The following is a 25,139-nucleotide window of genomic DNA, read 5'->3' as shown; positions in this document are numbered from 1 at the left end:
GTCATGGAACTATTAGCAGTCTGCTAGAAGATGGGTATATTCAGCTTAATATTCCCTTTTTGAATCTTGTGCGGCTATCCTTGTTACTAGTTTCCTCTGTGAAAGTTTGGAGAAAGGAAATGTCTGGAAGTACGTAACAGTGATGATGAAATATGCTTGTACTGATTTGCCTGTGCATAGTACATTGCTTCTTATTATTCATTTTATGCAGTAGTTTTGAGGTCTCATGTTGTGCAAAGGACTTCTGTATGCGGCTGGATCATAGACAAAAGCTATATATAGTAAACTGCCAGAGTAGTTTCATGCAAACATTGGACAAAGTGTAATCCCAAAGGCTGTTTTTGCACCCCTCAGTCTTTCCCGATATCCCAGATTTTTTCTCACTAAAAAAGAACAAAGTGCCTCTTCCTGACATTTCAAGGGACAGCAATTATTTTTTTAAAATAGGCTAAGGAGCTCTCTATTCCCATTTGCAAAACCATGAAGTGGAATTCTGGACACTTCAGGAGTGAGTTTTCCATTTTTGGCAGTCCCTTTCACTCTCAAATAATCTTGAAGATCTCCAGACCTCCTTCAGTTGCCCACCCTTGAACTAAGGACTCAGTCACTCTCATGTGAGTTATATATTGCCCAGCTCTGTTTTGCATTGGATGTGACATAACGTGCATCCTGTTCTAAAATATGACACTTATGTGCCTCAGTCAATGAATGATGAATGGTGGATTTCCAGAACCATCTGTGGATTAGTGTAGAACTGGTATAGCTTTAGTGTGTATTTTTTAAATTAGTGAACAATGTTCGAAATCATCATAAGATGTTATTGGTCTGGAAGTTTATTATATGAAGAGTGGCCTGGAGATGCACTGAGTGTTGAATTCTGAAAAGGGCTGGGGATTCATTATCTTTTGAGATTCATGTTTGTTTTATACAATCTCGGCTGCAATTCCTGTAGGAGAGCCCAGCTTTTTGTGTGCACATGTGGTCCTGTGAAATTGTAGCATGCATCTCTCCCCACCTGTACAACTGATCAAAATTAAATCTATTTGAATCTTGAGCTGTTCTTGCTCCTCTTTTGTTCTCAATTTAGTGTGTTAGGCAGCTATCAGTTCATTAAATGAAAGATACCAGCAACTGCTTTTTTTGTTTTGTTTCAGATATTACTGGTTTTTGCTAAATGTACTCCTCATTGTATAAAACTGCTGACACTTGTTAGTTGTTGAGTTTCTATTATTAGTGAGATTATACCTTTAGTGCTTGCTGTTAGGTGCCCTTTAGCTTTAACTATGAGTAGCAGTTAACTTTTGTTTTTACTGCATGTGATTGTGCTTGTTGTTACTGTGCAAATAACGTTTTGTTGTATGCCAAATAACCAGGAGAATTGCTATGATTTTATTCTGTATAGTAATCAAGTGAACAAATAAAAATTGTTCAGAATAGAAGCAAGGACTTTTTGAATTGCTCCTGAGGCGATATTGCAGAATGATATTGACAATACACTGACGGGGATAATATTTTAGGCTAGAGGATTCAACTTTTCTGTTCTTAAAACTCAATTGGATAAAATACACACTAGAAAACACTTTGCTGAACATTATCTAATTTGAAGCACTCATCTGGTTGTCCATGGCAGTGAAAAACAGTTGGCAGGCTACCTGGAGGGAATCTAGTTAGGTTTTGTGAATTTATTGACTCAATGCAAATTGACAACATAGATATGAGTGAATAAGTCATAGGTATATGTGAGAAAACATTCTGAAAAGCATCTGTACAGGTTTTAATTTCTAAAGACTTATATAAAAGGCTGTATAGAACATATAGCAAGGTAAAAACATAGCTTTCCTACAGGTCAGTGCAGCAGGGACGTAGCGAAGGGGGGGGGTGTCCGTGGAGTCCAGATCCCCCTCCCCAATTGTTAGATACAATGAATGGTGCATGCTGCCACACCGCCACGCCCAAGCCCCATTATAATGGTGGCACTTAGTCAGCGCCCCCCTCCCAAAATCCTGGCTATGTCCCTGAGTGCAGGTCTGTATGTTAGCAGCAGGAATGTGGAATTGTGTCTTGGCTTCTTGGAGACATCATGGCTAAACTGCTTGGAAATGTGAAGGACAGTTTTCCTTTGTGTGGATACCTGGATTCCCATATGAAACCTGGATGTCCAACGAGTTGACAGGTCATATGTGCTTTGTTAGCTTGGGTTTAAAGTAAGGATGGGAAACTAGAGGGCCATTCGGGTCTCATTTTTTAGCGGAACAATGCGAATAACCTCACTCATGCATTCTGGGTTTGTTATTCACACTATGAAACTTCATCTCCGGGTATCTCTGGGAGTTGGGCTGCCAGCTCTCGAATAACGTGAAGTCGATGATATAAATGTATTCAAAATGCATTCAAGGCATGCAGAGTTTAATCCCAAATTATCTCGGATCTATTCGCAGCAGTTATTCACACTGCCAATATGCAAATCTTTTTTAAAAACTTGGTATTGATTATCCCTGGTCAAGTGGTTTTGGCTGCCCCCCTCTCAAACTTAATCAGGAGCATTTGGGATTCATCTGAACAACAGAGATTCAACCTGGATTCATCCTGGATTATTTTCACTGTCTGAATTGGGCCATAAATGAGTTAAAGGATGGAATTTCCCCCATCTGATGCTGCTTGTGGTCTGGATGATGTCAGGATACATGACCATCTCTCAACATATTCTTTGGGTTCACTGCATTAAAGGTAGCACAAACATTGCAAAAGCATGCCTCACTCAAGCACTGGCTGCAGAATCCAAACTATTTGCGTATTGTCCATTTGGGTTGGCCCAATAAAGGTATCACTGTTTGGTGGATTTTTGATGTTATTGGATATACCTTATATATTCGACTATAAGTCGACCTCATGTATAAATCAAGGGCAAATTTTGGGATTGAAATTATGGATGTTGCTATGACCCATGGATAAGTCGAGGGTAAAATTTAGGGGCATATAGCAATTGATCTAAAGGACGAAGCAAAGAAAACACTGTCAAAGAACTTAGAAAATTCCAGCAGACATAGTTCTTTGTGCTTACACTTAAGGTTGGATGAATGAGAAAGTAGAGGGGATCAGTGCCTCCAAGACAGATTATACTCTTTCTTTTCACCAGGGGATGGTTCCTTCTTTTATTTAAGAGTTAAGATATAGTACTTACATTGACCCGTGGATAAGTTGACTCAGGTTTTTGGGGTCAATTTTTTGACCTAAATTTCTAGACTTATACATGAGTATATACAGTAGTAATGTACGTGAAAGGTGATCTGGGAACTAATCATGGTTGCCAGATTTTCTTTCCTTGAGAAAGGGAGCATGTAATGAAAGAGACAAATAATAATATATAATAAAACTTTATTTCTATACCGCTTTTCCGGTGATCAAAGCGGTGTACAACAGGAATGTTAATACATACAGATGAAGATAAAAACCACAATTCTCAAAATAATGTTTAAAACATAAATGTTTAAATACATAAAAACATACAGCCAAAAGTCTTTTCAGTCGATGATATGCAAGTCTATTAAGAATAATTCCTACAAAAGGTCAGATGGATATGCCAGTCGGAATAAATATGTCTTCAGAGCCTTTTTAAAAGCATCTAAAGTGGAGCAGGCTCGGATTTCATCAGGAAGATTATTCCAGAGAGTAGGTGCTGTTGATGTAAATGACTTTTTATGAGTTGTTATCAGTCTCACTTTTGGACATTCTAATAAGAATTTCCCTGATGTTCTGAGAGTGCGGGGCGGATTATGTGGGAGAAGGCGCTCCTTCAAGTAGCTCGGGCCCAAGCCATGTAGGGCTTTATAGGTAATAACCAACACTTTGTATTGGGCCCGGAAGCTAATGGGCAGCCATATATATACCGGAGTTATATGGTCTGCCCTAGATGTTCCAGTGACCAATCTGGCTGCCGCATTTTGTACTAACTGAAGCTTCCGGGCTTGGTACAAAGGTAGCCCCATGTAGAGCGTGTTACAGAAATCTAATTGAGAGGTTACCAGTGCATGTACAACCATTTCAAGGTCCTTTTGGTCCAAACAGGGGCTAAACAAAGGTTTAGCAAGGACCCATTTGGCCACTCTGCCAGATCTTTAAGGACTGGTTCTGGAACCAAGAGTACCTCAAACAACATACTGAATATTTCAGAGGGTGTGCTGCTTTATCCATAACTGAATATATGTACTACAGTCTTGGGTTGACTAGTGAACAGGATCTCCATCTTCTCTGGTCTAAGCCTCAGTTTTTCTACCACATACAATCCCTTACTAATTCTCATGTTGTGATTCAAAACTCATCCATGAAAATGTTTCCTTCTCCAAATAGGCAAATTTGAGAATGGGTGTTAATTATCTTGGCTGATAGATGCCTCTTTAATGAAGATCTTTCTTTTGCGTGAGGGCATGTTTTTCCTTTCAAAGAAGCATTTATAACATTTACCATTTACTTGAATAAAGAACCAAAGTATCCCTCTGTTTGCATCAAGTAGATGATATCCACATATCATGAACTAAAGGGAAATGAATGAAGTTCCAAATGACCTTGTACTAGCCTTTGCTTACCTGAGAGGCCTTTAACATTGTGAGTGCATCTCCTTCCATTAACTGTCAAAGAGCTCTTTGACAGTGGAACACAGTCCCTCGGAGAGTGGTGAAGTCTCCTTCCATGGAGGTCTTTAAACAGAGGTTGGATGGACATCTGTCGGGGTTGCTTTGATTGTGAGATGCTGCATGGCAGGGATTGGACTGGATGGCCCTTGTGGTCTCTTCCAACTCTATGATTCAATATATGTGGCTTTCAGCATACACTGAAAGCTGCACCAGAAGAAGTGGTGCCGTGCACCGGAAAGAATAATGGGGCATGTGCCCATGGCATGCGCTGCCACATGCATGAGACCCATTATTTTTAATGGGGCTTGAGCATATGCGGAATTTTCCTTACGTGGGGGGGGGGGGCAGAATGGATCCCCCACGTAAGGGAAGGGACCACTATACCAGAAGGTCAAGCAACAGACCCACTTCATTTTTTTTTCTATACATATATTAAGCGCTATGTGTGCATTGAATTGAATCGGGGAAATGGCCCTGTTTCTATTAGATTTGCTCCTTGAGCATCCTCTTACAGCTGATAGTCTGAAGGAGGAAGCCTGTGTTTATATTCACAGGCTGCCCACATGGTTTAGAATAATTACTTTGCAGAGTTCTGAACTCCATAGGAGGCTTACATTCATGTAGAGAAGACTTCCTACTTCAGTTGTTTCAGCACTGTGGATAATAGTGGACAAGGTTGAGAGGAAATGGCAACAGGGATAGCACCACTGAATGCAGATGCTATAGTAATGAGAGGACAAAGGAATAATCTGGTGAGAATAATCAAATAATCAAATGGTGCATGTATTCAAGTCTCCTTAGGCAAAGGGTATGCTTTCTGTGTTACTCACTAGCTCAGTGTCTTGCAATGCAATACATGAACAACCGTTAAGATGCTTGAACGAGTAACAAAAGTCACCAAAAATGTCCCCAAACCTCATTTTGCCGCATTTTCTCCATGATCCTTTGGATTTCCTCTCAAGCGAAGACTGAATGTGGGATACAATTTATTATTCTGGCATGGTGTGTAGCTTTGTGGAGACTGTCTTGTTTCATTTTCATTTGGTTTAAATGAGGTATGATGTAATATAGTAATATTGAAGTTAATGCCTGAGGGTGACAAAAAAGAGAGAGTGAGTGAGCTGTTAAGTGGCAGTGTTTGTGGAGTGTTTCACTTAATGGCCTTTTTGGCTCTTGGTCATGGCCAAGGAGAAGGTTAAAACGATAACTGTAGTTATCATTGTGTCATTATTATAGATGGGCACAACTTTTTTTCTTGGTTATTATGGGGTAACCTGAAGATGTCATACTACATTTTTGTATTAGGCAGCATATTTTTCTCTTAATAGTAAAGTGTATGATTTTGAATGAAACACGTTAAGAGCACACATTTATCAGCTTCAAAATATATAAAATACATAAATGAGCAAGAGTAAATTATTATTTAGATGTTCTACAGGTAGGTGAAAGTGTGACAATTGAAGCTTGTACTCATCACTGTCAACTAGAAATGATCTTCAAAGGTTAACATACTGACCTCCTAAATTAAAGTCATTTCTAGGTTAATCCCCAAAAGCAAGTCTTTATTCCCATTCTAAAAGAATACAGAATCATAGAATTCTAGAGCTGAAAGAGACCTCAAGGGGCCATTCAGTCAAACCCCCTGCCATGTAAGAAGACACAATCGAAGTACCCCCAGCGGATGGCCATCCAGCCTTTGTTTAAAGACCTCCAAAGAAGGAGAATCCATCATTCTCTGAGAAAATGTGTCCCCTGTTGAACAGTTTTTACCATCAGGAGGTTCTTCCTAATATTTAAGTGGAATCTCTTTTCCTGTAGCTTGAATCCATTGCTCTGGGTCCTATTCTTTGGAGCAACAGAAAACAAGCTTGCTGCAGCCTAAATATAACACCCTTTCAAATATTTAAACCTGACTATTATGTCACCCCTTAACCTTCTCTTCTCCAGGCTAAACATACCCAGTTGCTTAAGCTGCTTCTCATAGGACTTGTTGCTTTCCAGACCTTTCAATGTTTTGGTCACCCACCCCTGGACATGCTCCAACTTGCCCACATCCTTTATGAATTGTGGTGATCAGAACGGGACACAATATTCCAGGTGAGGTCTGACCATAGCAGAATAGAGTGGTACTATTGCTTTCCTCGATGTAGACACTATTCTCCTAATTGGATGGCTGTTTGTTTCTGAGCTCAGTTCATAGTGACTATTACAGTACTTCTAAAATGCTCAATAGATTGGGACTGAAGTACCTGAGGAAACACCTGTTTCCATACAAACTTGTTTGTACATTAAGCTTTTTTGCTGAATTGCTTCTCAAGATGCTCCTTTTATTGGAAGTACATTATTCAGTCGTAGGAGAGAGGAGCTTGTTTTAAAGGAAACACTGAGTCATGTGTTTTATCACTGTATAGAACAACTGTCAGTAAACCTAATTAAAGCTGTACTTATAAAACATCTTCTTATTTGTCCTCTAAAGGTGACGACCCTCGTAAACACAAGCAACAAAGGGCCATCTAGTAAAAAGAAAGGTCGATCCAAGAAAGCTCATGTTCTGGCTGCTTCAGTAGAACAAGCGACTCAGAATTTTCTGGAGAAAGGAGAGCAGATTGCCAAGGAGAGCCAGGATCTCAAAGATGAGCTGGTGGCGGCTGTGGAGGACGTGCGCAAACAAGGTCTGGATTAATGTGGAAAGTCATAAAATGATGTGACAAGTCGATTAACACAATTTATAATGAATGCTAGCTGTATAAGATGTTTATTGTGCAAGTATCTTAAGAGTTTTCATGCAGGTGTGCAGCTATAATTAAATTCAGAATTGCTTTAGATTGGCACTACCTCTTTTCACTTGGATTTTCATAACAGAGTTAACAAGTGTACTGAGATGTTTTTTGTAAATGTACCACTTGAGATCGTTATTGCCAACGATTGTTTCGTGTGACTCCTCTTCAGAAATGCTGCTTTTTCAAGGAGAAGATGGCAAAGAACTCTCACTGATTATGCAAAGTACTTTTTTCCCTTTAAATCAACCATCTCACTTGTCTGCTCTGAAAACTGAAACAATGTTTTGCATGGAGTGATTAAGTCTTGTTACTGATAGATTTAATTATAGACCGAGTAACATGTTAAATACTATCAATTAATTTAATAGCCATTTCTACAATTAAATGTGCATTTTGCTACATAGATCTAGTTCTGAGGGGGGGAATTTTCCTTACTTTTGTCTAGGCTCTTATGATATATGCTGTATGAATATTTCATTAGCTATATGTTGTATAAAAATATTCAGTATACAGTAGACCCTTCCCATCTGCAGGGATTCTGTTGTGGGGCTGCTCATATTAAAAATGTCATCCCAACATATTAGAATGTGAAAGGTGTTTGACATATCTATTTAATATCATTCATAATTACAACTGAAATAGAAGTATGTGTCTGTATGAGTATCCCCAGAGAAGTCATGCGACTTCTGGTTTTCATAAGATTTGCTTTAAGATACTGCGAAGGCAACAGATCCTATCTTATATTGGAAGCTAAGCAGGATCTGATGGGGTTATTGCTGTAGGCTGTATTTTAGAGGAAGGAATTGGCAAAAAGTATTCCTTCCTTAAGGAAACCATATGAAAATTCATGGGGTCACTGTAAGTCAACAAGCGACTTGAAGGCACGCGCGTGCACATACACACAGACACAAACATACATACACACAGCATAGAAAACTTGCAACGTAAGAGTAAATTTCTTAGCGCCTCGATAAGGTGGGCACAGCAGGTTGTTGGTGACTTTCCATAAGAAACATCTCACATATATTGACTTTGATTATAGGTATCTTCTCTAGTGGCAGCATCATTATGCCCGTGTCAGTTCACACTGTTGGGAATCCCTTTACAGAAAGATACCATTTGTTAGGAGAGATGGCAGACATATTGTTGAGATTTAAAACAGCCTCCCTTCCCCACTCTTTTCCCTTTCTCTCTTGTAATTTTCACTGCAGAATAATGTGAGACCATCATGATGTAAGACTGGATATTACAGGGAAGAAAAAGCAAGACATAGGGTTCTGTAACCTATTAAGATGAGAATTCAAGCCTCACTATTACTGCCACATCTACTAGCACTACAAACACCAGTCTCAGTGGGAAATGGTTTGGAGTGAACAAGGTGTTTCACATGCATTGACTGCTTTCGAGTCTTTAAGTAAGGATTCTGATAATATAACATGATTTTTGAAAGGGTCAAGATGCACTGAAATAAGTTATTGGGCAGATAGATTATTGTCCATTTCAGGTAAATTGCTGGAAATCATTATTAAAGAGAACTGCTGAGTGTATGACCCATGATTTGAATAAAAATCAGCATGGTTTATGAAATGGGAGGTCCTGCCTCACCAAACGTAACATTCTTTGAGAGTATCAACAGGCATGCCATTTGACAGGCATATTTCCTAAAAATGCAATTTTTTTTGGGGGGGGGGGGTTGCAGTTCCTCACCAAAGGCTTCTGAGTAAACTTATCATTCATGGGAGAAGAGGCCAGGTCTTCTTACACTTCTTATGAAAATAAATTAAGAGATTCCTAAAGAATGTGCCTTGTGGCTCCACAAAATATTTTCTAATGAGCTGAGAATGAAACAGGCATGCATAGAAGATGGAAGAAAGGACATGATTATTACCCCAGATTAGTGTGGACCTGTAATAGTATTCACAGGAAGATTAAAGCCCAGAATGATTTAAATCTTGTGAATGATGATGTGCTTTCTTGGAAAAAGGACACTGTTGATAGGCGAATGGTGTGTGTTGGGGGATCTATGCAGTTCCTAGCTTGCCTCAGCCTTCTTCCACAGTGCAAATTATTTTTCACCAAGGAAAAGTAGAGCAAACCATATGGAAAATGATTGATTCCAAATAACTCTGATGGAATCCCTCTTAAACAGTTCGGATCAATTTAAACTATTGCAAATGATGTACTTTGATGTGAAATACCTAAGTATAGACCAATGGGTTCGGTGTTTGGCAGTGACTAACCAGAGATACTGGAGCCATGATGTATTGTTGTTGTCGTGTGCCTTTGAGTAGTTTCCAATTTATGGTAACCCTAGGGTGATCCTATCATTGGGTTTTTGTAGCAAGGTTTGTTCAGAAAAAGTTGCCATTATCTTCCTCTGAGAGCATATGACTTGCCCAAGATCACCCACTGGGTTTCATGACAGAACGGGAATTTAAACCCTAGACTCAAGAGCCATAGTCCAGTGGTGAGACCACTACGATATACTGCACTGAAAACGCATACTCCATGTACATTTTTAGAGGGCCAAATTCCATGCTGGAGATAAACAAGAAAGGTTCATGGAACAAAACATCCATTACTGTGATGCCTTTGTGGTGTGATCATATTTTCAATAACGTGTACAATTTAGGTCTGGTGTACTGATTCCTGGCTTGCTTTCTTTTGGTCTGGTTAATCTAAATTATGAGCAAACTCTGAATAACAGTGTGCAGACCTTATTAAATGTAGCTGTGCGATAATTGGAGCTAGTGCTCATATATCCATAATCATTCATCATATTTTATTGCGGGAAATATTCATAACCTGTTCTAAGTATTTACTTTCAGTTCCAATTGTTATTCAGGTTTGCCAGTGCTTGTTCTATGAAATATTGTGTGCTAAATGTCACTTTATGCAAATATCCAATTGTTAGTCCTCTCAGGCCCTCTAAAAATCCATTAATTATCTTTCTGCTCTCAGAAAATGGAGATTGTGAACGGCATTTAATTCCCTGTTCTAGGATGATATGAAGCACTTGTGATGAATGAGCAGTCATTGTAGGGAATCTTAGAGGTGAGGGGATGGAGATATGCTAGGTTTATCTTTCTCAAAATCATAAAATTGTAACATAAGCAACAAGTTGGTTTAAAATGTTTTTCTTCTGAAATGAAGAAATGGAAAGAAGCCCATGTTGCACCTTTTAGTTTCTCATCCACTGGTATTTTAAATTAATACAACCCACCTGTTTTATTCCTTGTGCTTTTCGCTCTTTCTGTCGTCTCTCTAGAAGGCTTTTAGCCTTCCTATTTCTTTCGTTGGTCATGAACAGTTGCCATAGTCAACCAATCGCTGGCAACTTTCTAAGTGAAATTTGAAAATGCCTCCAAGTTTCAAGTTGCAATCTTGAATATTACAAATGAGATTTGTTTAGAACTTAATAGATTTTCAGTTCTTAAATATATACCGCATACATTAGTCCTTAATTGTTTCTGATTGTCTAATATCTCCAGTGCTTATGTAATAAACAATGTTTAAATTTTTGACAGGAGACTCTGGGGATCTTCTACCATTTATTCATTGGAATTACTTTAAGTGTGTACCCTGTCAGAAATTCCTGACCTTTAGATAAGGGAAAATAAATACATATCCTAGATGGACTGGTATTGTACCTTTGTTTATATTGTTGTTCACTGCCCTCTATTCAATCTAGACTCATGGCAATCTAGACTGTGGATGAGACATCTCCAAGATCCCTTGTCCTCAGCTGCTCTGCTCAGGTCCTGCAGGTTGAGGTCAAGAGCCTCTCTGATTGATTCTGACCATCTGGCATGTGGTCTCCCTCTCTTTCTGCTACCCTTCACCTTTCTTATCATTGTTGTTTTTTCTAATGAGCCATGCCTTCTCATGATGTGGCCAAAGTGTGATAGCCTCAATTTGGTCTCTTGGCTTTGAGGAAAACTTCAGGCTTGATCTGTTCTAGAACCTACTTGTTCATCTTCTTGGCCATTCCCTGTATCCTCATCACTCTTCTCCAACACATCATCTCAAATGAATTGATTTTCTGTCGGCTTTCCTCACTGTCCAGTTCTCACATCCTTACATGGTGATGGGGAATACAATGGCTTGGACAATCCTCATTTTGGTGTTCAAATTTATATTTTTATACTTTAGGATACATACACACAGACACACACACAGTGTTATTGGTCACACTTCCCAAAATCTGAGTAAGTTTGTCACTGTAGCTTGAAAGATAGTTCTTTTGTATTGTAAATTACCAATTTACAGAATCGTAGCTCTAATTTCTGAATTCTTTCAGATCATTGATAGAAACATGTCAACAAAAAGGGTGGAATTTTCAAGTGCCGAACTCCAGGCTGTCATGAAGTTCCTATTTTTGAAGAAGAAAACTCCACAGGAAATCTATGAGTGTATGAGTGAAATCCATTAGTGCACCCATTATATACAACTGTGAAGAAGTGGTGTGCCAGCTTTCTGTGTGGAGATTTTGAGACCGAAGATGCAACAACATCTGAGAGACATCCAACAGTGTCAGATCCTGAAATCATTGAGCGTGTTCATGACTTGAGTTTGACAGATTGGCGAAACTCCACTAAAACAGTTACTGAGACACTAGAGATATCCTGGGAATGCATTGGATTTATAATTCATGAGCAGTTGGCTGTGCAGAAGCTGTCAGCTAGGTTGGCGCTGAAATGTTTGAATGCTGGCCAGAAACAAAATTGAGGGGTACCTCTAAGTTGATTTTGCTGCATTTTGACCAATCTAGTAATAATTTTTTAGAATGGCTAATCACTGTTGATGTAACATGATTACGCCACTGTGAGCCTTGCAGTGGGGACACATGGGTTCTCCACAGCCAAATAAATTCAAGAATTAAAGGTCAGAAGGAAAGGTGACAGGTTTTTAGGATAAGGAAGATATTTTGATGACTGTCTATAGACCAAACAGACCAAACAGTTAATGCAGAACACTATTCTAACTTGCTGTACTGAATAAAGGAGGTATTGCAGGAGAAATAATGATTGTAGGACAATTCCCCTGCTCACGAGGCTGGCAAGATGAGGGATGTTTTGAAGAATTTATGGTTTGAGTTCATAGACCACTCACCCTACTTACCAGATCTTGCTCCATTTGACTAATTCCTGTTTTCCAAACTTAAAAAGGGTTTTAAAGGAAGAATATTTTTAAATGATATAGTGGGGACAGAAGCAGCAGAGCAGTATTTCAGTGACCAGACATCAGACATTTTTTTGCAGGGGGGGAAGGGTTAAAGAAACTTGAAAAGTGATGTGCCACATGTGTCATACTTTGGGGCAAATATGTGGGATAGCATGTATGTTCCATGGGTCTAGGTCATTCCCTTCTTTGCCAGCTGAGAACTTTTCACCACCACCTCAAAGATAAAATAGAAAGTGGAATAAGCATTGGGGTAGACAATATAATATCTGTATACTAGCCTCAATTTACATTACCCCCATTTACAACATTTAAAATTTACAATGTTTCTGCAGAAATAAATGAATAAAAGTCTCACCTATATTACATGGCTGGTGTGTTTCCTCTTTAACCTCTTTAAAATTGGTGGTAGGTTGAGTGAAATAGCTAACTTTGTGGCTACTTCAGCTCTGTCAGAATATATCCTCCTGGCTTCCAATAATTCCCTATGGAACTGGCTGCTTCCCCTTTATATCAGTCTCAATTTACATCACAAGTCAAGGAACACAACCCCTTCTACATTTGGTATTTATATTAAGCAAAGTGCCATATAGCTAGTGCAACTTATGCAAGCTTGTGGTAGAAAATGATTACTATCTTACTCTGCAAGATGAGGGATATGAGCTGTGGGAGCCCTGGTGGCACAGTGTTTAAATGCCTGTACTGCAGCCACTCACTCAAGGGAGTTTATCACATTGGGCTGGATTGGAGACGGAATGAAAGGGGCCGGTAATGAGTCCGGAACGAATAGGGGACACATTCTACCGCACACAAAAGTCTCTGTTCCCTTCCCTTCCATTCCGTCCCCCATCCATCCCACAGGAGGCAATTTTTGAGAACGCTTGCTGAACAGTTCTCAAAAATCGCCTCCTGGGGCATGGATGGGGGACAGAATGGAAGAGAATGGAACGGGGGACTTCCCTGTGTGCGGTAAAATGCATCCCCCACTCATTCCAGCCACATCCCGGACCCTTTGTAATGCACAAGGCCCGTTCCAGGGGCCTATGTGATATTCTCTACAACCACAAGGTTGCGAGTTCAATACCAGCAAAAAGGGCTCAAGCTTGACTAAGGCTTGCATCCTTCAGAGGAGGTCGCTAAAATGACTACACAGCTTTTCGTGTTTATTTCGTGGGGGCAATTAGCTTACAGTTGTAAACCGCTTAGACACTGTTAATTCAGTATGAAGCGGTATATAAATGAAGCTGTTTTTTGTTTTTTTGTAGGCAGGCAGGAAGCAGAAAAAGCTTAAAGATATAGACTGAGAAACAGTGAGGGGAAAAACAAAGGCAGACATGCATTTTAAAGTGCCCTCTGTCCCTAATTACTAAATACAAGTGTTGATGTCTCTGCTTCCAACATCTCTGACATAAATTGAGACTCTCTTGTACACATTTATCTGTTTCCAACACCTCTGATATAAATTGAGACCTTCTTGTATACTTTTCTGTCCCTGTCCCATATGGTTACAAGAAGGAAAGAGAAATTAGTTTGGCTACTGGATTAGTTTCTCCACTTTCTTCCATTTGTACCACTGGATCACCATAGATTGTGTTATTGGTGACTTTGACTTATTGATTGTATATTGAGCTTTTCCTTTAAAAATTGTGGTCTAAACTTCCAGACAATCAAATAGACTTTTGTCAGTATGTGTAGATGAGTATGAGCTGGAAGGTGGTTTTTGTTTGTTTTAGTAAAGGTGATATTCTACTACGTGTTGTTCCACATTGTATTTTATGTTTCCCATGTGTCCTCAGACTTTGACAAACAGCTTAAGCTTTGCACTTCAGTTCCAATTCTTTTCTCTAAATTATGGCTTTAAAACCTTATTGCAATGGGCCACTGGTATCTGCTGGGGTTTGGTTCCAGGAACCCTGTGGATACCAAAGTCTGTGGCTGCTCAAGTCCCATTATATATAATGGCATAGTAAGATGATGGCACTTATATAAAGTGGCAAAACCAAACTTTGTTGGTTGGATTATTTTTTAAGGAACATTTTTGCACCATGGTTGGTTGAATCTGTGAATGCAGAATCTATGGATATGAAAGGCTTGACTGTATTGCTTATATCCAAGCATAATATTTGGTATATAATGTCCCAGCCATTTTGGATATACTATCCTACTTGTGTGTGTGTGTATGTGAAGGAGAGAGGGGATAAAAGAGTCAGCATCTGTTGTTCTGAATCCAGCATGCATCAATGACTTGCACATGGACACAATGATGGAAAAGCCAGCACTGCTACTCAGATGAGGCACTGCAGCCAAGTTTTATCGCTGATCCAGAGTCCAACAGCAAGAGAAGCACTGGGCCTTAGATGACTAAGTCCGGAACCCTCATAAACTGGAACCTGCAAGCCATCAAGGGGAACCTCCCAAGAGGTTTCCTAGCCCACCTAAGTCAATTATTTCATTTCATTTGTGTGCAGCCTTTCTCCCAGAAGGTACCAAATGTGGCTCACAGGTAAAAATATTTTTTTAAAATACAATAACATTTAAAAACAGTTAAAATCATTTAAAAGCAGCATAAAATCACATGAAAATATACAAAAGTTAAAAGCATGAATAAATCACACATAGTCCTTAAAAACCTCCCTGATACGATTAGATATCAAATGCCTGCTTAAATAAAAACATCTTGGTTTGCCGACCAAAAGCAAGCTGGGATGGGCAAGACTAGCCTCCCATGGAAAGGCATTCCAGATGATGAGAGCATCCATTGAGAAGGCTGTTTCTCGTGTCTTTGCCAAGCGAACCTGCGATGGTGGTGGGACTGAGAGGAAGGCTTCCCCCAAAGATCTTAATGTTCTGGCAACTTGTCAGAGCAGGGAGTGTGCCCAGTGTGTTTGGTCCAGAACAGGTGGCTTTACCCAGAAGGCTGCTCCTTTAAAGCTGCCTGCTCTGCTGCAAGGGTAGGAGCTTGATTTTCTGCCAAATTCTTTGGAGTTTGTCCAGGTTCCTGAAAGATATTATGTTGCTTTAGGATTCTTGCTATTTGTTTCCTGGTGGTCCTCTCCTTCAGGTTTTTCCTGGAATGTGTGTAAGATCTGTGGCCTCCTAATATATTCATGAGCTCTGCTTAACCAACCTGGACCCCTAGAAGGGGCTAAGGGGCAGCTTGATTTATTCTACAGTTGGGCTCAAAAGGTTAGAAAAGGTACACAGTAACTCATTTTAAAAACTAATGATGCTTGTTAATATGGGGTAGGGCACTCAAAAAAGTACAAGAAGAAAAGTGCAAAGATGTTCCATTTTTCTTTGAGCTCCTTTGAGAAGTGATGGCATGTTAAAATAATAACTTGACTGTACACTATTCTGTTATCTGTTTTCTGCCTGATTTTGATAGTGCTCTGTTCTTTAAACATTAATGCATTATGCATCACTCGATAAGAGAAGGTTATCTATATTGCATTAACATAAGCTGCCACAGAATTGTGAGTTTTATCATCAGCAAAATGTCAAGTATTAAAATTTTACCAGAAATCAAGAACAGGTCAGTGCTTGTTACAGTCCATTACACTTTGCTGTATTTCACTTGTAATCTTAACACCACATATGTTTGTATGGATAAGCAGAAGAATGTTTGTATGCTTTCATTTAAGCTGTCATTTGGATAATTCTATGTATTCCAAGACTGTATGTTAGCAGGGTTCCCCCCCCACCCCAAAAAAAAAAAAAAAAAAAAAAAAGCAAATTACTATTTCTGTGTCATTGGTCTGCAATAATAGGCCTGCTTTATTTTTCTTCTCTGTATAAACATTTACAGGAAAGCCTGCAACTTCTCAGGCTAAAAATCAAGCCCACACTATATTAGCTTCTACAGTTTTATTTTAATAGCTCTTTTAGGATTGTCCACTCATAAGAAAATGACTTTTTAATTCTTTTACATTGGTAATCTTATTTCTTGCTGATTTCTTTCTTTTCAGTGGATATGATTTTTGAATTCTTTTAATTCTATGATAGTTTAATTGTAACTCAGTGTATATTTTTACCAATATAAGCTTTTATCTAAAAACGGTTTTGTTTTCTTTTAGAAACTGCCTGTGAGTTCTGCTTTTGCGGGGGGAAACGGGCTATACATATATACACACATGCATTGATAATGATGATGATGATGAGACAGAGAAATAAAGTCTCCAAAATAAAAGGGCGTGTTAATTTTATTAGTGCATTCACTTTCTTTCAAGCCATTGAAAGGTCGAAGATGAGGATACTGTATATACTCGACTATAAGTCGACTTCATGTATAAGCCGAGGGTAGGTTTTGGGGGCAAAATTATGGATTTTGATATGACCTATGGAAAAGGTGATGGTAAAATTTAGGAACATGCAGTAAAGGATGTAAAGGATGATGCAAAGGAAAATGATGCCAAAGAACATTCTGACAGGCATAACTGTTTGTGCTCATCCTAAAGGTTAGATGGATGACAGAGTAGAAGGGATTCATGCTTCTTTTTGGTTCTCTCTCTCTCTCTCTCTCTCTCTATATCTATATCTATCTATATATATATATATATAAAATATGAGTTAAAGCACAGTACTTACATTGACCCATGGATAAGTCGACCCGGGTTTTTTGGGTCAATTTATTGACTAAAATTTCTAGACTCATACATGAGTATATACAGTATATTTAATATTTAAAGAATTATACTGAATGTGAATTGCCCAAGGTCACCCAGTTGTTTTTCTTGGCTGGGCAGGGATTCAAACTCTGGCCCCCAGAATAACACTCCATTATTCTGGAGACCAGAGTTTGAATCCCCACCTGGCCAAAAAAACCCCAACTGCATGACCTTGGGCAGTTCACACTCAGCCTTAGTTAATCCCATGGTTCCAACCCTGTTGCTCGCCCTAGGTCACCATGAGTCAAAAATGACTTGAAGGCACACAACAGCAACAACAGAGACAAACAAATAAGGATTGAAGTGTTCTTTGCACATTAACAGTTTCCATGGATCTTGCTTGACAGGGCTTGTGCAGTGTGCAAATCATTTTGTTCCTAAACTTGAAACAGTTCAACCAGAAAAGAGTGTGTGGGAGAGCTTAGTCTTTTGTACTGCCAGGCTGACTGGAACTAGGTTGCTTCCCAAAGACATGCTCCTCACCCATAGATGTCTCCTCCTCAGGAGAAGTGACAAATGTTTTTGCTTGCTTTCCTTCTGTACCTTTAACAGCAGCATGGTGCAAAAGAGAAGTGAAGTTTTATAGTCATGGAGATAAACCAATGGGAAAATTATTTCAGTCAAATTGGTATTAGACTCAGGATGAGGACTAGGGGAAGGGAGAGCTTTCTTAGACACATGAATAGTGACAACTGTTTTTCAGACAGACAGCCCCATTCAACTCCATTTACCTCTAGTTAATGACAAGTACAGTAAGCACTGGAGGAAATGCTTTCTATCTCTTTTCCTTGGTTTTGGTGGATTAAGTTTTCTCCATCCCTTCATATCTTTTTACTTAGCAAGTGTAAGTTTCCTTTGTTAATGGCAGTCTTTCCAGCGAAAGAAAAGTTTTCCTCCTTTACTCACTAGCTTTTACTGCACTCTGCTTCATGCATGATTAAATAATCCACTATCTTGGCTCAGTAGCGAGCTAATGGCAATTCAGCTTTTCAGAGGAGAAACAAATTAATTTGAATGATCTCAGATCTTATGCAGAGCATTCTTAATGAAGTTCTAATTGTCATGCAATATCAGACCTTCAGACTTTAAAGAAATCAGTCTGTTTGTGTAGTTTTTTTTGTTCAAAACCTGGTTTTCACCGGGGTTGGAACTGTGTAACCCTGTAGATGTTATTGAACTGCAATCCTAGCAGCCCTGTCCAGCTTGGCAAATGGCAAGGAATACTAGTAGTTGCAGTTCAGCAATACCTTGAGGGTCAGACAAATCTCACCCTTTACTAGACACTGTTCTCCTAATCGGTTGAGTTGGTAAAGTGCAATCCATTTTGGAGACAACAGCCCTTGGTTCAGGTATCCATGCTCTTTTGCTTGGATACTGTTATATATATATATGGCCATAGTAAAACCTTTATTGAGAAAGCCCTCCCTCGACCCCCTGGTGTATAATAATTATCGGCCAGTATCACTGCTGCCATTTTGGGGGAAGGTGATCGAGAGGGCGGTTGCAATCCAGCTTCAGGGGGTCTTGGATGAAACGGATTATCTGGACCCATTTCAAACTGGCTTTCGGGCGGGTTACAGGGTTGAGACGGCCATGGTCGCCTTGGTCGATGATCTCCGTCTGGGCATCGACAGGGGAAGCGTGTCCCTGTTGGTGCTCTTGGACATCTCAGCGGCTTTCGATACCATAGACCATGGTATCCTTCTGGGGCGCCTGGCAGAGGTGGGAATCGGGGGCACTGCGCTCCAGTGGTTCCGGTCCTACCTCTCCGGGAGGTCCCAGATGGTGCAGCTGGGAGACGTGTGATCCGACGAGAGGGCCCTTAAAACTGGGGTCCCTCAAGGAGCCATTCTGTCTCCCATGCTATTTAACATTTACATGAAACCGCTGGGAGAGATCATCCGGAGACATGGGGCGCGGGGTTATCAGTACGCTGATGACACCCAAATCATTTTCTCTATGTCTCCGACTGATGCAGTGACTGAGGATGGCGTCTCTCCTCTCGTGGCCTGTCTGGAGTCAGTAATGGGCTGGATGAGGGAAAACCGACTCAAGCTGAATCCAGAGAAAACGGAGGTACTCGTGATAGGTTCCCCTGGTCCAGGAATGGCGGTGGTTCCACCTGTCCTGAACGGGGTCACGCTCCCTGTGAAGGACTCCGTGCGCAGTCTGGGGGTGCTTCTTGACTCGTCCCTTCGCCTGACTGCTCAGGTGAATGCGACGGTCAAGAGCACCTGTCATCAGCTTCGGCTTATTCGCCAGCTGCGCCCATACCTGGCCCAGACGGACCTTGAAACTGTGATACACGCCGTGGTAACCTCGAGACTGGATTTCTGCAATGTACTCTACATGGGGCAACCCTTATACCAAACCCGGAAGCTTCAAATGGTGCAGAACATGGCAGCCAGGCTGGTCACTGGTACGTCCAGGGCCAGCCATATAACACCGGTATTAAAAGATCTCCATTGGCTGCCCATTCGCTTCCGGGCGCAATATAAGGTGTTGGTGATGACCTATAAAGCCCTAAATGGGTTGGGCCCAGGATACCTGAAGGACTGCCTCTCCCCATACATTCCGCCCCGCACCCTCAGAGCATCTGGGCAGCAATTACTTAGGGTTCCCGGGGCGAGATTGGCCTCCACCACAAGGAGGACGTTTTCCATCGCTGCCCCGGCCCTTTGGAACATGCTGCCCATAGAGCTCCGCTCAGCTACCTCCCTGGCCCAATTCAGACGGGACCTAAAGACCTTTCTGTTCCGGACCGCATTCCCTGAATAAGGTCCTATAAGCCTCCTCCGCCGCACTGGCAATGGGACTGGCTAACCCTGGGGCCTTTTGTTTTTATGTTTTTGTAATTGTGTTATGCTTTTATTGTTATTATTACATTGTATTGTATTTTAAATTGCTGTAAACCACCCTGATCTGAAGGAAGGGCGGTATACAAATAAAAACTTTATTATTATTATTTATTAAATGGAAGGACCATGTAACGCTGATCCTATGCCAACTATACTCCTTGCCAGTACATTTTCAGGCCTAATTGAAAATGCCAGTATAGCTTTTTAAGTACTATATGGTTTGTGTTTCATTGCTTAAAGGACTGCAGTTACCCCTACCAAAGTGCCAGCACTCATAAAGCAGTTTTGCAAACTTTGGTTATCTGCATGTCAGTCAAAGCACAGTGGAGACCACAAGGAATAGGACCTTGCCAATTGTGGCCTCTCATGTAGAGACGTCTTTCAGTTGACCTCTTCTAAGCTCCAGTGAATCCTATTGTGGGAGAAAGACTGGATATAAATCCTTGAAATATATAATTTATATAACTGTTTAGGAAAGTGCTACAAGCCCTCAGGAAGGCTATACTGTTCTCTTTTACCTATTACTCTGTTCGGAATTAGGACTTGTCTATATGGACCAAATAAAATGATTCACCTTGTCTTCACAGTGAATAGTCCAGATGACATACAGGATGATTTGGGCTGAATCCAAGCCTTTCCAGTGCGTCAGGACTTTAATCCGGAGGGAAAGGGAGGTGATTTTCTCCAGATTTGAATGAAAAAGTGTGTGTGTGTGCGTGTATACTGAGCTCCACAGTGATGTTGGTGTGGGACTGGGAATGGAAGGAGTTTTGAGTGGCAGACTGGTTGGATCTGCCATCCTGATGTTTGTTGCCATGTTTTTCCACTTCTGTGTACATTCAGTTGTGAGATCAGTGGTGAGGGGCTAGATTGGGCTACCCTCTCCCCCTCCTGCTTTTTAAACTGTGTTTACTCTTCTTGACCTGATCAACAGTGTGTCTTCATTTTATTTTTTCACTTGAGTGAATGGAGTGCATGCATTTCCTCCTCCCAATCGTTCACTCACTCACTCATGCAGAAATATGCAATGTATGTGTGGGGGAGGATGGGGGGGAGCAGATGAAATCTCTGTACAAGTGTAATCACTAAGACTTAACCGAAAGAAAGAAAGAAAGAAAGAAAGAAAGAAATAAAGAAAGAAAGAAAGAAAGAAAGAAAGAAAGAAAAGGCTGTTATTGCAAGGTGACATTTTTCTTGGTGCTGTATAGTGGGTTGATAGTTTTGTGGCCTGAAAGATCAGGTCTTGCATTCTTCAGTTCCCCGAGGGAGAGTTACGATAATTAAAATCCATACATTTAATGGCCTGTGCCTTATGTGAAGTTGTGGTGATGGGATCTAAAATGTTAAATAGCCTCAGGAAAATCCAATCTGCTATATAATCTTTAACTGACATTGATGTTATTTTTCTGGTCCTGAAGCTACTCGGTCATTAGTTGCTTTTCACTGCATGACAGTATGTATGCTGACCACTTGCCTCCCCCAATCCAGTATAACACTAAAGACTCACATGGGACAAAGAGATGGAAGTTGTTTTGAGAAAGTTGATGATGCAGCTTAGAATTTAGAAAACTTGTTGTTATTGTATGCCTTCAAATTGTTTCTAACATGACACTCCTAAGGTGAGCCTATAACAGGTTTTCTTGGCAGGATTTTTTCACGGGGAGTTGCCTTTGCCTTCCTTTGAGGCTGAGAGAGTACGACTTGCCCAAGCTTCACCCAGAGATTTTCCATAGCCATGCGGGGATTTGAACCTTGGTCTCCAGAACTGTAGTCCAGTGCTGAAACCACTACACTAATGGTACTCAAACTATTTACACTTTGGAACCCCTGTTTACATCTACATATGGATGTAGCCCCCCCTCTCCAACTCAACATAGTATGTGAATAAAAATATTTTCATTATCTAGTGTCCATATTTTCATTGTCACATTCGTGTATCTCTATATTCTAATATTTTTTAAGAAATAACTTATTATTTGCGGTTTTGAGTAATATGTTCTGTCTAGGTATCTCTTAGTCCTCCAGTACAACTCTGCCAGAAGTTGACCATAGAGTTGTGCTGGAGAACTTAGAGGTTTCTAGAGAAAACATTTCTCTAGGCATTTGTAAGTCCACCAGCATTATTCTGTGATCAGCTTCTGGCAGCTGTTGACCATAGAGTCATTGCATTGGAGGAACTGGAGATTCCTGGAGAGGTGTTTTCTTAGGTAAAAAGAATAGTGTTTTTTTATTTGCTGTTTTTTCACATTCACAGGGGTCCTTCACCCCTAACCCCAGTGAATGTAGAGGGACCACTGCATAATGTTTTGGCAATGCTTGGAATTATTGTTCTTGACAAGGATTGATGCCTATCTCTCTTGTTCCTCTCATGTTTCCATCCTCCTTAGAAGGCAGGAGCATTTTAATTCATCCATATGTTCAAAAAGCATCTTATTTGTGGTTTCTTCAAGCATTTTGGTTATAGATTGCTGTGTGTGTAGCAAGACAAGGAGCATAGGGCAGGGGTGTGTGGCAAAGGTGGTTAACAAGTGAATTAAGATGAGTCTGATGGAATAGTGTCACGTTTGACTGCAGCTTTCATTAGGATAGATTGGAAAACAAAACATTTGTAGAGAATTTATGCTGTTTCCATCCTCAGCATTAGTGTCTATCATGAAGTACACAGTTTCCTAATTGCACTGCTTAAAATGGGTTCATCTGTCATCTGTTTCATCTGTTTGCCAGCATGCACATCTGGTAGAGTATATTATGGAATTGCTTTGCTTTGAGAATGGAAGATAGGGATGTTCACATCACAGTAGATGGTATGGAGTGAGAGAGACAACAAGAGGACCCCCTTTAATCCATAATTTTGAAATATTTCCTGGACCCTTTGGGGCTTTCTTTCAGCAGCTCTATTTTTAATTAGTTAGTTGGTTTGCATGAAAGTGCTGTAATGAACGTTGAGTGGTCCAAAGCTGTAGACTCACCAGGCATTCCACTATATATTTTATTACATATTTCTTGTTTGTTTAAGGCATCTATGTATAATCTTGTGCCCTGTTGGCAGACCCAAGGTGATGCCACATAGATAAAACACATTTAAAATATTTAAAACATTAGATACTAGATAGTTTTTTTTAGAACACATTGAAAAGCACACTTTAAAAGCAATTTTAAACCAGACAAAACAGCAGGGGAGTGTCAAGGCCCAAAGGGCATATGGAAGAACACCATCTTAGGTGCCCACCGGAAGCTCAGAAGAGATGGGGCCAGTCTAACACCCGTTGGCTCCACTTTGAGCTGAGCTCAGAAGTAGGTTGGAAGCCAGTGCAATTCTTGTAAGACTGGTGTAATGTGATCTCTAATATGTACACTTGATAATTGTCTGGCTGGTGAATTGTGCACCAGCTGGAGTTTCTGAACACATTTAAAGGAATGCTCAACATAGATGACATTATAGTAGTCTAATGGAGATGCAACTAAGGCACAGATTATTATTATTATTATTATTATTATTATTATCATTATTATTATTAACCTTTATTTATAAAGCGCTGTAAATTTACACAGCGCTGTACATAATTTTTTTAGTCAGACGGTTCCCTGCCCTCAGGCTTACAATCTAAAAGACACGACACAAAAGGAGAAGGGAATGGTGGTGGGGAATAGGATCAGGTCCAGCAGATCTTCTCCACCTCCGAGGCCTGGACCAAGGCAGATGGACTGGAGGAAGGGCTTGGCTTCTTGATGGATGGTTAGAAGGAGGCTTCCTGGGTCAGAGGGGGCTCACCTCTGGGAATGCTTCTCTAAACAATATAGTCTTTAATTCAGTTTTGAAACTGGGTAGAGAAGTGATGCGGTGTGCATGTGGGGGAAGAAGGTTCCAGGAGTAAGGGGCAGCAAGCGAGAAGGGACGAATTCGGGAGGGGGCAGTGGTAGTCCTACACTGTGAAAGGAGACCCTGACTACCAGAGCGGAGGGTGCGAGTAGGAATGTAAGGAGAAAGAAGGTCAGATAAGTAAGGAGGAGCCAACCCATGGAGGGCTTTGAAAGTCAGTAACAAAAGCTTGTACCGGATGCGGAAGGGGAAGGGGAGCCAATGAAGGGAGGATAAAAGAGGAGAAACATGGTCAAAGCGGCGAGCGGATGTGACAATACGGGCAGCTGAATACTGGACAGAGATTAAAGGATGGAGGTATGAAAGAGGAAGCCCTGTTAGAAGGAGGTTACAATAATCTAGTCGCGAAACCACTAGGGCATGGACCAGAGTCTTGGCAGTAGAGGCTGAGAGGAATGGACGGATCTTGGCAATGTTGTGGAGAAAGAATCTACAGGTCTTGGCGGTGGCCTGGATCTGGGGAATAAATGACAGAGAAAAGTCAAAAATGAAGCCAAGACTGCGGGCTTGATGAAACGGTTGAATAGAAGTGTCGTCGACAGAAACAGATCTGCCTTCCTCAGGAACAGGTGCAGACAGCACAGCAACCAAGCTGGACAAAGCTACTCAGCAGGAGCATTTTTGGGTCCTAGAAGCCACGAACTGGATGTTTCAATAGAAATGTAACCCCATCCAGGACAAGCTGAGATCCCAACCCCAGGTTAGTTTTTGTACTGACCAACAGAGCTCCATCTTGTATACACTGAACATTACTTTATTCACCCACATCCAATGGTTCACTGCATCTGGATAACTAGGGACTTTTATAGTCTCCTTGTCCTCAGTTGTAAGGGAGAGACAGAGTTGGGTGTCATGACATACTCAGGATGATTCCTGCTTAACCCCCAATGGCTTCATGTACATATTAAAAAGCATAAGGGGCGGTATCGAGCTCTGGAGAACCCCATAGGGTAATGTTCAAAGGGCTGAGTGATAGCACCACCTACTGCAAATTTTGAGACAAAAAGTAAAAGCAGTACCCCCAAGTCCCATATCAGTGAGAAGGACCAGAAGGATACCACGGTTGATGATACTGAATGCTGCTAAGAGTTCAAGAAGGACCAACAGGGTCACACTCCCCTATTTCTGCCTCAATGCATGTCATC

At 40.6% G+C, this 25,139-nt stretch overlaps 1 protein-coding gene across 3 annotated transcripts in view; it reads left to right on the top strand.

Annotated features, from left to right (window-relative positions):
- Positions 1 to 25,139, top strand: part of LOC149313245 (catenin alpha-2) — a 609,699-nt gene that overhangs the window by 122,210 nt on the left and 462,350 nt on the right. For all 3 annotated transcript variants that reach the window (XM_089526338.1, XM_089526340.1, XM_089526339.1), the window contains exon 3: positions 7,108 to 7,303. In XM_089526338.1, coding sequence (XP_089382464.1) covers positions 7,108 to 7,303 — 196 coding nt within the window. The remainder of the gene's footprint in view (positions 1 to 7,107; positions 7,304 to 25,139) is intronic.

This window comes from Sceloporus occidentalis, unplaced genomic scaffold (assembly GCF_023333645.1).
Source record: "Sceloporus occidentalis isolate IW3139 unplaced genomic scaffold, rSceOcc1.0.p SCAF_5, whole genome shotgun sequence".
NCBI lineage: Eukaryota > Metazoa > Chordata > Lepidosauria > Squamata > Phrynosomatidae > Sceloporus > Sceloporus occidentalis.
This window is presented reverse-complemented; position numbering and strand designations above follow the sequence as displayed.